At 36.3% G+C, this 13912-nt stretch overlaps 1 protein-coding gene across 12 annotated transcripts in view; it reads right to left on the bottom strand.

The window, feature by feature from the left end:
* The window catches only part of PSD3 (pleckstrin and Sec7 domain containing 3), a 713619-nt gene that overhangs the window by 247306 nt on the left and 452401 nt on the right, over positions 1 to 13912 (bottom strand). For 10 of the 12 annotated variants that reach the window (XM_077849457.1, XM_077849458.1, XM_077849455.1 and 7 more), the window contains one exon: positions 789 to 860. The exons of the other annotated variants lie outside the window; for them this stretch is intronic. In XM_077849457.1, coding sequence (XP_077705583.1) covers positions 789 to 860 — 72 coding nt within the window. The remainder of the gene's footprint in view (positions 1 to 788; positions 861 to 13912) is intronic. 12 annotated transcript variants of the gene reach the window in all.

The raw sequence follows: 13912 nt of genomic DNA, 5'->3' as shown, positions 1-13912 counted from the left end.
ATTAGCAGGAGATTATTTGAACTCTGAGGAGATCAGCCATCTACTTTTCAAGGACAAGTTTAAAATAAATTTCTAAGAATATAAACAACAATGTGCCATTTTTGTTGGTGTAAATAATCACCCACAGAAAACACACTCCCACATAGAGAATTTCCCTGGAAGTACAACTGTTAGTTAAGATAAATAACATACAAATAACTTCCACAGAAGACTGGGTGATATATATCCATTACAATGGATGCTATTTCTAAAAGATCAGTTGCCAACCTTTAGGGTCATTTTTTTTTTTAAAGTAAAATAACATGAGTGTGTTTCTAATGAGAATATAGAACACTAAGCCAGAAAATTAGTAAGTAAACATTGCATTCTAAAACCAAGAGAAATGAATGCAGTTGAATCTCAAAGCAATCATTTTCAGCATTTGGCTTGAAGTATATTGCCATGAATTTCACATTAATCAAAGTGCTTTTAACCCTGAAAATACTGCAACATCACCGGTTTGTTCCTAAAACTGTGGCACTGATTTAAAAACAAATAAGCAAACAAACAAAAACAAAGAAAAAGAAGATAAAGAAAAAAAGCTGATTAATTGAAAACTAACTTCCTGGCAGTAAGACCTAAAATAAAGATGCCAAAAGGATGAAAAAGCAAAAATCAAAGCAAGGCATGATGTACCAAAGTATCGCTTCCCAATTGAAAACATACACTTCTGTATTCTTTTCAATCACTAACTTTACTGCCACTAAAATAAAGATTATTTACTTTATTCTGAACATTTTTTCTCTTACTAGATAAATGAAGAATGCTCCGGTTCTGGGAAGATACATGTCCACAGCGGGGGGAAACGTTAAATACGGAGTCTAGAGGAAAGAAAGAGAATCTCAGTGCTTCCTGCTCTTCAAGTTTCACCCCAGGCCCTCCCAGTTACTGAGAGACCTTCTGCCCTGTCTCAGTGCGTCTATTTCCTGCATTCTACTCAATATACTATCCATAAGGTTTTTGCCCTGATTAATATTTAGAAACTGAAAGTTTAAAAAATAGAGTTAAAAGACAGACCAGAAAAAATAAATAAAATAAATAAAAGACAGGCCAGAAAAAAAATAAGCAGCATAGGTGAGAGACAAAGATTAAAAAATCGTTAAAATACAAATTTTAGAGATGAATCAAAGAAAAAAAAAGATGAAAAACCCAATTCAAAAAATTGGAAAAAAGTAATAAGCAGGCGATTCAAAAATGAATACTAAAATGTTCAATAAACATAAGGAAAGGAAATTAATACTTAAAAAGGAAACAATAAGATAGCATTTTAACCTGTCAAACTGGTCCAGAAACAGCACAGAATAGCCTTTCTGGAGTATAATTTTATAATACAAAGGAAAAGCACTAAAAATATGAATTTATCCTTTGACTCAGCAATTCCTAAGTAAATAACTGAGAAATAAAACAAATGTTTAAACAGGTGTTTAAAATAGCAAAAACTAAAAACAAATGTCTACTAACAGGAGGACTGGTAAAAACCCGTATGCCATAAATAATGAAATGCAATGCAAGCACTAAAATTTTATTAAAATATAAATGGATATGGAAAGACTATTTATTATATGAATTGAAAAAAAGAAGACCACACCACTTAAATTTGTTTTCATTTATGGCTATATTATAAAACCCATGAAGAATGCAACACAGGCTGTTCTTGGATGTCTCTTCTTTGGAGAGGGGGTAAGAGTATGTTTGCCTGTGGAAGGAAGTTAGTATTCATGAACAGGAAAGTAGAACGTAGTTGTTGTTTTACTGGATACATGTATATTTGGGGTGTGAAGGAATATTTGTGACCAAAACTATCGCAAATTGTACTGTTTTTCACAAATCCCTATATACACCCTTCTCCCAAGGTTTCCCAAGAAAACCTACCTACCCCATTGATGTTGGCCACAGCCATGTAAGTTGCTTTGGCGAACAGCATATGAGTATTTAAATATGATCTATGTCACACACCAGTAGAAGCTTTAAGTTCGTTGTGGTTGGGTTCAGCCTCTCCTGGTCTTCCTTCTACCACAAGAATGGGCCTGTACACAGAAGAACCCCTTGTCCAGGTTGGATCTCCAAATGAGAAGACACTTGGAGCAGAGCAGAGATCAGTCATAGCCATTCCACAACCACCAATATGTAATAGGAGAAGGAAATAAATCTGATTTAGGTCATCAAGATTTTGGGGTTGTTTGTTATGTAGCAAAGCTATTTGAAAAAATATCCAACGGAATGCTATTCTGCAAAATGTCATTATGGGAGAATTTTTCTCTTGTTTTGCTTATATTTATTTCCTAATTTTTCTATTATAACTATGTATTACATAATCATACAGTAGTTCAAAAAGTTACCTCAACAAGCCAGAAGTATTCATGCTGACCGCATATATTACAATATCTAAAGAAATACACACTGTCAGCTATTTATTAGCCAAGGAAGAAGAGCAAAAGAGCCATACACAAAAGCACTGGCAGTGCCCATCCCTGTACATTCCAGAGGGGAAGAAGCCTGAGCTAGTGAGGCTAGATATATTTTTGGTCCAATTGGCAATCTCCAAGCACAGAGATGAATACAGAAGCTACAGCTAAGGAACTCTGAAGTTTGTGGTCCACTGCACACTCATCTCTATTGGAAACTGTTATATCAAGATGCCTTATTAGCTCAATGACGTTAAACATTAAATTCATCTAACTCTCTCTGTCCTGATGCTACCCCCAAAAATCTTCTACATATAATATAGTCTTGTAGTTTTAAGCAATGGAAAAGAATTTGCTAATAAAAGGCTCAGATAAAGTTATTTAAGTCCATAAGTTAATAAACTGGGATTCAGATTTCATTTTGAGGAGAGAGAGCAACAAGGTGTTTTCAAAAAAAACACCTCCAAGCTCACTCTCCTCTCCTTTCCAGGAACCCTTATTCCTTCTTTTCTAATTCACAGCAGCACTACCAGTTATTTTGCTCCACTCACGTGTCAAGTATATGAGACTTTTCCTCTGCAGAGAACTATAAGCTCCTTGAAACTTTCTATATTCCCCACAGCAACAGGTGAGCAGTGGATTCTCAAAAAATATTTGTGCAACTGATTTCTGACCACATTAATTTGGCAGTTTCAGGGCATTGTAGGCTTAGGATTTATGGGCAGCAGCCCTGCAGCAATCATATTTACTATTCCAAGTTATAGTCCTGAGCACTCGTTTACAAATTACCTGGAAAAAAAAAGTACAAGACTATGAGATAGATACTGTCACCACACCCATATTTCATAGACACAGCAAGACTCAGATAATTAATAACATTCCCAAGGGCAGTAGTAGTAGAACTGGGATTCAGAGTCTATTAGCTTGGTCTTGTGTATATTACCTCCTGCTAATTTTAGCTTCTAATGTAAGGCTCATTGGAAATGTAACAGGATAGAGAAAAATTATTATACTCCTTAGAAGAGTACCATGTGAGATTGGAAAGTTTGGAACAGGAAGTAAGAGCCTCCCCAAAGAGTGCTTGAATTAAAACAAATACCAATCTGTCTTCTCCGGAAGGCAGAGGTCACAGTTTTTGTTTGGTCGAGTAGGGTATGACAGCTTTAAAAAACAGTAAGGTCATCCACAGGCAAATTTCAAACTTTCTTTTTTTTTAAAGATTTTATTTTTCATGAGAGACAGAGAGAGAGAGAGAGAGAGAGAGAAAGAGAGAGACAAACAGGCTCCATGCAGAGAGCCCAATGTGGGTCTCGATCCCGGGACTCCAGGACCACGACCTGGGCCAAAGGCAGGTGCTAAACCACTGAGCCACCCAGGAGTCCCCAAATTTCAAACTTTCAATATCAGCGGTACTTCTGGGTAAAGCTCTATCACTGATGAATTGTGGATCATACAGTTGCCTCTCCCATGTTTTTTTCAGGCAGTTTCACTCCAATATTCAGTAACAACATTTTCATCATGACCCAGCACATACAAGACACAAATATATATCTGAAACAAAAATTTCAGAAAGTAATACTTTTCCCATAGGTACTTTTCCTACATGTACTTGCATTTTTTCTATTCCATTTTAATGAAAGAAATGCTAGTTACAAAACAGATTAATTTAATGATCCAGTAACCTGCAATTTAAAAAGCAATGGTCTAAACTCAGCAGATTTAAACACCCAATTTTAGGACATTAATTTTATTAATGTATTCATGTATGTATTTGTTTATTGTCCATCTACAAACTGTAACACTTGAAGAAAACATTCTGCTATTCTTTAAATTATCCTAATTCTGATTGTTCAAGAAAAGTAAGCACTCTACAAATTCTAAATTACATAGCTTATAAATTGGCAATAATTTTAAAATGTGACTTATTTCTAGAGACTAAGTCTAAAGACTTATCTGTTATATTTATTAAACATAACAGATTTTTAAAAATATTAAATTACTTGAAAATGCTTTCTAAACACAGGTATCTAAACACAGGTATCAAATATTAAATTACTTGAAAATGCTTTCTAAACACAGGTATCAATGCTTTCTAAACACTGTGCCTCATCTGTGAAAGTCTACGGCAGGCATGGTAAACACATGCCTTGCTGCTCTTTATAGCCCATGATGGATATCACTTATTAATAATGCTTGTTTTTCTTTCTTTTTTTTTTTTTTTTTTACCAAACCCCATTTAGGTCTTTAGTTTCTATCTCAATTCTCTCAGAAGCTACCCCAAAACTGGATTGGCAAAGAGATTCTTTCAATAAATATGTACTGAGACTACTACATGTCAGGCATTGTTTTGGGTATAGAGGGGCACACTAAAACAAAGAGCATCTACCCTCTTAGAACATGGATTTCAGTGAGGGAACCCACCAACATATGAATAAGCAAATGCATGAATCATTCCAGGTTGCTTAGGTGCTATGAAGAACATGAAGTGAGTAAGATAACAGAATGTAATGGTCGGGGTGGGTAAGTGCTACTTGAGAGAATAGGCACAGCACAAATACTGGTCAGGGTGTAAGTGCAGAGAAAGGAATATATTTAGGAAGTTTAAGACTGTGATTTACCAGATATTAAACAGTTTATAGATTGCTAGAAGGGCTAATGAAAAAATCCTGGCTGAGTGTGCAGGAAATAGTAGCAGAGCTGTACCACAGAACAGCACCACTATCAGGGCCACTGCCCTGACCACGATCAGGACACAGTGCTGCCATCAGAACCACCTAACCTCAAACATAACTGGCCCTTCATCCTGCCTCTGGATAGGTACACAAGCAATGGACATTGGCATATCTGCCATGGAAGCTACAGAAAAATGAAACTCCAGCAGAAAGAGGAGCACTATTACAAGCAGATTCGGCCTCTTCACGGCTTATGTCCATCTCACTTGGAATCTGGATGGCCAAACCTAAATCACAAATCTGAACCTGAGCAGCAAGGATAAAAGTAATACAATTTTTACCTTTTCAGGCACTGTAGAGGCATACACGCCTGAGAATCCAATTTTTGAGGAGGCTGCTGATTAAGTTCTGAGTGTGTGAAACAATAAAAAGGCTGAGAGTAGGAATGAGCTTAGTGTATTCACAGAGTGGCAAGAAGGCCAATGGGCTGAAGGTTGTGCAGCCAGAAAAAAACTGGCAAGACATGAGGTGGGGGTGAGGTTAGAGGGTCAGTGTCAGGAGTCTGATCACAGGAGCCTTGCAGGTCTTGATAAGGAGTCTAAATTTGTTTTTCTAAGTGTGGAGGTTAGTTATAGGATGAAGGATTTTATGCAGAGTAGCATGATCTGATTAACCTTTATAATAGATCATTTTATCGTTTTATAAACTATTCTCCATGTCTGCTTTAGTCAATGGTTTAAAAATGGCTAATTTGGGGATGCCTGGGTGGCTCAGTGGTTAAGCGTCTGCCTTCAGCCCAGGGAGTGATCCTGGAGACCCGGGATCGAGTTCCACGTTGGGCTTCCTGCATGGAGTCTGCTTCTCTCTGCCTGTCTATGTCTCTGCCTCTCTCCGTGTCTCTCATTAATAAATAAATAAATTCTTTAAAAAACAAAAATGGCTAATTTGATCTCATCAGAATGAGAATTTTAGAAATCAAAAGGAATAACTACAAGGTAGTATCTCTCAATTTTATCTCTGTTACAGAGATAGAAGTGTGAATATGACCGTCTCCACCTCCCCCAGGACAGAGAAGGGTGGTACAATGGCCGCTGGCCCAACCTTGGGCAGATGTCTCCTGCCAGCCTCCAAAGACATGTGGTTGACCAGGACGCACCTACTTAAAAAAAAAAAAAAAATTCAAACCCCTGGACTTAGAAACCTGAAGCTCTTCAAACATGAAAAAAATGGTGCAGTTAGAAAAGAAAATGAAAATTAGCCAGCAGAAATGAAATCAGCCTTTTTAAAGGAGTCCCAGTATCAACAGTGGCTTTTTGTTTTCTTCTCCAGTACACAAAACAAAACCAAAACAACAGGATTAAATAAAAATAAATAAGCCATCAAAGTAAATCATGTTTCAGGTAGTAAGCATTACACCCCAAGATTACATTTACAACAGACCTACTTTTTTTTTTTTTAACAAGGAGTGAAGCCATTTAAAAGAAAATGTCAATTTAAAAAATGTTCCAGAATGAGAATTAGGGGAACTTTCCTTAAGTATATACCAAGTTAAGCAATTGTCTTGCTTTTGCCAGGAGCACCTGTTACTGGTGTGAGGTCACACATCTCAACTGTGGTCAAAACATTCTAATTTGCTTTTATTTTTACAATTATAATGTTTTGGCCTTTTGAGCCTAAACATATTTTGCTCCAATTTTAAAAGAAGACATAAAATTGCAGAAAGGGAGTCAGTTTTATACATCTCTTGATATATTATCTATTTCATGTATTTGTATATTAGTTATTTATATAATTTCTCTTACCTTTTTCTACACAGAGCAACCACAATACTGGCTTTGATGAATTCCTGCCATCTTGACAGACTCAGAAAAAACATTATTTGGCTTTTTTTCCATACAGCCTGCCTTAGTGATTTTTTTTTTCCACACATAAATTAAATCTGAACCAATCATTCTTTCCATGTCACAAACTTTCACCTGCTTCAGCTCCCCTTCCTATACTAAAGGAGACAAGTTGACACTTGGTAAATAAAAGAACATAGAAAATGTTCCACAGGGTTCAAACCAAATGCCAAAGACAGCTCAGAAGGATTTGTGGCAGCAGGTGGCTTAAGAAGGTACCCACTGTGTCCTGCCTCTGGGAGTCATGCTCTTGTGCATCGCTTCCCACTTGAATTTTTTTTTTTGTTTTAAGATTTTGTTTATTTATTCATGAGAGACACAGAGAAAGAGGCAGAGACACAGGCAGAGGAAGAAGAAGGCTCCATGCAGGGAGCCCAATGTGGGACTGGACCCCAGGACCCTGGGATCATGACCTGAGCCAAAGGCAGACGTTTAACTACTGTGCCACCCAGGCGTCCCCCTTTTCCCACTTTGTAACAGGGTTCTTTTTTTCAAGGATATTCAGTACGGGGGCGGGGGGTGCGGTTTTCACATGGGCTCCAGTGAACCCTCCATGAACCTTCCACTGTCAGCTGGCTTTGACTGTTTCTTACCTCCTGCTGCTCCCATGCAAACCACCTACCTCCATTTACTAAAAGAACACCACACAAAGTTATAGTGTAAATAACACTCTTTTACACTCACACTTTATCCTTTCATCCATTTATTCATTCATGTTCATTTCTCTAGAATCATCAGTAATGTTTATCTGTTTTCCCATGCTATCCATTACCTTTTTCTCCCCATAAGAAATTATAAAAGACACCTACCTTTTGCATACTATTGTATGTGTTTTTGGTTTTAGTTTTTCTAAGAAAGTAGGCAGAGGAAGGGATTACAAAGAGATTAAACCATTCAGCTTCATAGATAAAAAGGACTAGAAGGAAATATTCAAAAATATTGTCTCTGGGCTACAGGAATAGTGAAGGCATTTTTAATACTTTAAATATTTTCTATAACTAGTATTTAGTAATTTTATAGTCATAAAATATTAATAAAAAGAAAATACATGACTACTGCATATATTCATGTCTCAGCTGTGTTCTTGAGTATAAGGTCTTCTAAAACTTGAAATGTCAAACAACCTGAAGTAAAAACCAAAAGCCCTTAGGAGATGAAAAACAGAGGCAGGAGGAAAATAGGAAATGATAGTAAAAGAAAGTAGGAAGTCAGGGAAATTTTTTAACTTAGAGATATAATGAATTTGAAAGTAAAGAGATTTGGTGTTAAAAATAAAAAATTAAAAATTAAAAAACTAAACTAAAATGGGAAAACAGGTTAAAAAAAAAAAGAAGGCAAATTAGGATAGCAGAGTTTAGCAAAAATGCCTAGACAATGTGCAAAGACAGACATCACAGAACTTCAGACTGTACCCAACAGACATAGACATCTGTAAAACTGTCAGGCAGCTGATGTAGAGAACTTGTGAGAATAAAGGATTAAGGAATATAAGTGATAACAGAGTTAGATCAGGATGAGGTTAAAGGGAAGAATGAAGAGGGAGATTGAAAATTAGGTGTCTGTGACTTCTGATTGGCATGGAGTCTGTTTCAGGAGCACTCTGTCCTGTTCCAGCTAATAAACAAGATTCTAGAAAGCACCTGGGAGGAGGAATATGAGTAGACGCCACTGAGGCTGTCAAAGTAACACGTTTGGTGTGTAGCATATATAAAGTCCCCTCGTTTTTTTTAAGATGTCATGTGAGATGATTAGTAGCACCGAGATCACTACGGGTTCATCTTTAACAAAACTGCCAGCTTCTTTATGGGATGTATCCTGTTTCTAAAATGACAGTATAAAATACAAAATCAAAGTTAAGACTCTGGAGTCAGGGATGCCTGGGTGGCTCAGCGGTTGGGCGTCTGCCTTCGGCTCAGGTCGTGATACTGAGATCTGGGATTGAGTCCCTCAATGGGCTCCCTGTAAGGAGCCTGCTTCTTCCTCTGCCTGTCTCTGCCTCTCTCTCTCAGTCTGTGTCTCTCATGAATACATAAATAAATCTTTTAAAAAAAAGACTCTGGAGTCAGACTTTAGGATTGTAGAAATGTTCCTCACTTAAACACTTCAACTGCCTTATCTCTAATCTGAGGATGACTCCTAAGAAAAAAAAATTTCAAGCCACATAAGCAACATTGGCAGAAATAGAAGACATTCAAAGGCATCATCTTTATTATGTATTACTAGTCATCTTGTTTAAAACAATATTCACATCTGTATTAAACTGTAATGAACTATAAACCATAGACTCTTATTTGAGAAACACTTGAAAAGTTATTTGGTTCAACTATTCTTTTAGCTGAACCTTCTCCTTCAGTATCCCAGCTAACTGCCCAGTATGCTTGAACACTTTCAGGTCACGGAAGCCACAATTATAGAGGCAGTACATTTTATCTGTGGACAACTCTAACTCTGAGAAAGACTGACTTGCTTGTTCTAGGATATTTTATTTTTATTCCTAAAACTGCCTACATCTCCTCTTTTATGGTCAAGTGGTTTCATTTAACCAAATAGCTTTGTAGGAAGATAGCATATATGTAAATAGCAAAACTCGGTATTTTATATTTTGTTTTGCTAAAGATTTTGAGATAATAAGAAAACATTTTGTACATCATAAGCTATATACTAACACATATGATTAAAAAATATAAGTTACCTGCATTATCCTGATATCAAAACCAGACAAAATCACAAGAAAAGAAAACTACAGGTCAATATCCACGAGGAACATAGATGCAAAAATCCTCAACAAAATATTGCCAAACCACATTCAACAATACTTAAAAAGAATCATTCAGCATGATCAAGTAGGATTTATTATGGGGATGCAAAGATGGCTCAGTATCAGTGAGCATGATATACCACATCACAAAACAAAGGATAAAAATCATATGATTATCTCAATAGATGCAGAAAAAGCACTTGACAAAATTCAGTATCCATTCATGATAAAAAAACTCTCAACAGGGATCCCTGGGTGGCGCAGCGGTTTGGCGCCTGCCTTTGGCCCAGGGCGCGATCCTGGAGACCCGGGATCGAGTCCCACATCGGGCTCCCGGTGCATGGAGCCTGCTTCTCCCTCTGCCTGTGTCTCTGCCTCTCTCTCTCTCTCTCTCTCTCTGTGACTATCATAAATAAATAAAAAAAAAAAATTAAAAAAAAAAAAAAACTCTCAACAAAGTACGTTTAGAGGGCACATATCTCAACATAATAAAAGCCATATATTAAAAACCTACTGCTAACATCATACTCAATGGTGAAAAATTGAAAGCTTTTCCTCTAAATCAGAAATAAGGATGTCCACTCTTGCTACTTTTATTCAACATAATACTGTAAGTCCTAGCCACAACAATCATACAAGAAAAAGAAATAAGAGGCATCCACATGGGTAAAGTAGTTACACTGTCACTATTTCCAGAGAATCCTAAAGTCTCCACCAAAAAACTATTAGAAGTAATAAATTTGAATACAGTAAAGTTGCAGGATAAAAAATACTCAGGAATCGGTAGTATTTCTAGACACAAATAACAAAGTAGCAGAAAGAGAAATTAAGAAAACAATCCCATTTATGATTGTACCAAAAAGAATAAAATACCTAGGAATAAACTTAACCAAGGAGGTGAAAGACCTATACTCTGAAAAATTTAAAATATTGATGAAATTGAAGATAACACAAAAAACTGAACGATATTTCATGTTCATGGATTGGAGGATTTAATATTGTTAAAATGTCCATACTACTCAAAACAATCTACAGAGTCTATGTAATCCCTTACCAAAATTCTAATAACATTTTTCAAGAACTAGAACAAAAAAATCCTAAAATTTATATGGAGCAAAAAAGGCCCTGAGTAGTCAAAGTGGTCTTGAGGAAGAAAAACAAAGCTGGAGATACCATAATTCCAGATTTCAAGATACATTACAAAGCTATAGTAATCAAAACAGTATGATACTAGCACAAAAACAGACATATAGATCAATGGAACTGAACAGAAAACCCAGAAATAAACCCATGCTTATCTGTTCACTTAATCTATGAAAAAGGAAGAATATACAATGGAGAAAAGACAGTCTCTTCAATAAAGGGTGGTGGGAAAACTGGACAGCCACATGCAAAATAATGAAACTGGGACACTTTCTAATATCACATACAAAAATAAAATGGATGAAAGACTTGAAACCACAAAAATCCTAGAAGACAACACAGACAGTATAATTTCTCTGACATTGGCCATAGCAACATTTTTCTTAGATAAAAATCTCCTAAGGTAAAGAAAATCAAACCAAAAATAAACTATTGGGATGATAAAAAAATTAAAAGCTTTTGTATAGTAAGGGAAACAACAAAACAAAGACAACCTACTAAATGGGAGAAGATATTTGCAAATGACATATCTGATAAAAGGTTAATATTCCAAATCTGTAAAGCGCTTATCAAACCCAACACCAAAAAGCCAAATAATCTAATTAAAAACGGGCAGAAGACTTGAAAAATTTCTCCAATTAAGACACACAGATGGCCAGCAGACTTATGAAAAGATACTCAATACCACTCATCATCACGGAGATGCAAATCAAAACTGAGTTACCTGTCAGAATGGCTAAAATCAAAAGCTCAAGAAATAACAGATGTTGGCAAAGATGTGGAGAAAAAGGAGCCCTGGTGCACTGTTGGTGGGAATGCAAACTGGCATAGCAACTGTGGAAGACAGTGTAGAGGTTCCTCAAAAAATTAAAAAGAGATACTCTATGATTTAGTAATTGTATTATTGGGCATTTACCCAAATAATATGAAAATAATAATTCAAAAACATATATGCACCCTATGCTTTTTGCACTGTTATTTACACTAGTCAAGAGATGAAAGCAACCTAAGCATCCATTAATAGGGGAACAGATAAGGAAGCTGTGACTATATAAAAATACACACATACACACACATAAACACACAATGGAATATTATGCAGCCATAAAAAGGATGAGATCATGACATCTGTGACAACATGGAAGGACCCAGAGGATATTACGCTAAGTGAAAAAAACCAGAATGAGAAAGACAAATACCATATGACTTCACTTATATGTGAAATCTAAAAATCAAATGAATAAACAAAAAGCAGAATCAGACCTGTAAATACAAACTCAATTGCTAGTGGGTAAGTGTAAAAGAGTGGTAGTAGGATGGTCAAATTGGGTGAAGGGGAGTAGGAGATATAGGCTTCCAGTTATGGAATGATAAGTAATGTATAAGTAATGCCCATAAAGGGCACATCAAAAGGAATACAGTCAGTGACACTGTAACAGTGTTATATGGTGACAGATGGTACCTATACTTGTGTTGAGCACAGCATAATGTATAAACTTGTCAAATCACTATGTTGTATACTTGAAACTAATGTAACACTGTACTCAAAAAAAATTTTTTTAAATAGAAATGAGGTATTTCTCTTCTGTTCATAGTGATGTATTACATTTCTCTCACTAAAATACAGAAAAGTAAAGATATGTAAATTTTGTCCTCAGTGCACAAAGTGTAAAATATAGAAACCCACAGGCCATTATGACTATTCCATTCTGACCCACCCCATTAAGGGTAACTACCATACCCAGTATGGCAAAAATGATATGTACAGAGAAAATCTGCAGCGATATTCTGCAAGTAGAGGAGCATGCTGGGATATATAAGGAAGCTCAAAGCCCTAGCTTTGGGTATAAAAACATGACCCTGTTTTATTGGACTAGACAATAAAGCACATAGGTACATTCCAATCATTACCACCTACCTGAACTACCAGATGTTTATTGGATTATACTTTTGGCAGAACTGCACTCTGAACCTCTTAAGACCCTTTGAATTGACAATCTATTTTAATATAAATCTGGAAAAACAGCACAATTTTGGTGAGTAAAACGCAGTAATGCAGGGAAAAAAACTTAAAAAAAAAACTATATCCAGATCCTCAAACTACTGGAATTACATATATTTAGAGCTATTTATAATTAGCAAAAAGCAGCAAGAATGAGAAGCTCTTGATGGGACAGAAACAAAGTATCATATGCAAACTGACCAGAAGAAAAGAAAAACGAAAGATTCTTAAAGAAGTTCATACTGAAATCTGCCAGAAAAACTGAAAGAAAAATCCAGTCTAGTATGAAATCCTCCTCCCTGACCACCCCCACAGTGCTCTGCAGATGGCATATAATACCCATAAGCAGAGATGCAGATGCATTCATGTAATGCGCTTTAAATACATACATAATTACAACAGCTCATCAAGTCTTCAAGAAAAGCAAAGAAGGTTAAAGGTCACTTTCAAAATTTGTGACTTATCATTAGTGGTGATTTTTTTAAAGGTTTTAATTTTTTCTACCTATTTTCTTTTTGAGGAAGAGAGCAGGAACACAAGCAGGGGTGAGGGGTTGAGGAGGGGTAGAGGGAGAGGGTCAGAGAGATTCTGAAGCAGGCTCTGGGCTCAGCACAGTGCCCTAGGCAGGGCTCAATCTCACAACCCTGATATGACCTGAGTGGAAATCAGGAGTCCGATTCTTAACTGACTGAGCCATCCAAGCACCTCTAATTTTTCTTATTTTATATCACTCTTCCTCAGAATTTGGGGAAACCAAAAGGAGCCTTTATTCTAAAAGCAAGCATGAAGATAAAAATATTTATACTGAGGCGTAAGCCTCATCAGCCAGTGTAAACAAAGAGATTTCATGAACATTCTATCAATTTCTTGGTGAAAGAAGACTTTGCCCACTGTCCCCATCCCTCTGAGAACAAAGGCCTACCCGCTCTTAGAACCCCAGTGAATATCACTGCCATCTGACTCACAGGATACCACTTTGGAGCACTCTCTTC

This window comes from Canis aureus, chromosome 15 (genome assembly GCF_053574225.1).
Source record: "Canis aureus isolate CA01 chromosome 15, VMU_Caureus_v.1.0, whole genome shotgun sequence".
Classification (NCBI taxonomy): Eukaryota; Metazoa; Chordata; class Mammalia; order Carnivora; family Canidae; genus Canis; species Canis aureus.
The sequence above is the reverse complement of the archived record's forward strand: the minus strand, read 5'-3'. Positions and strand labels throughout refer to the sequence as shown.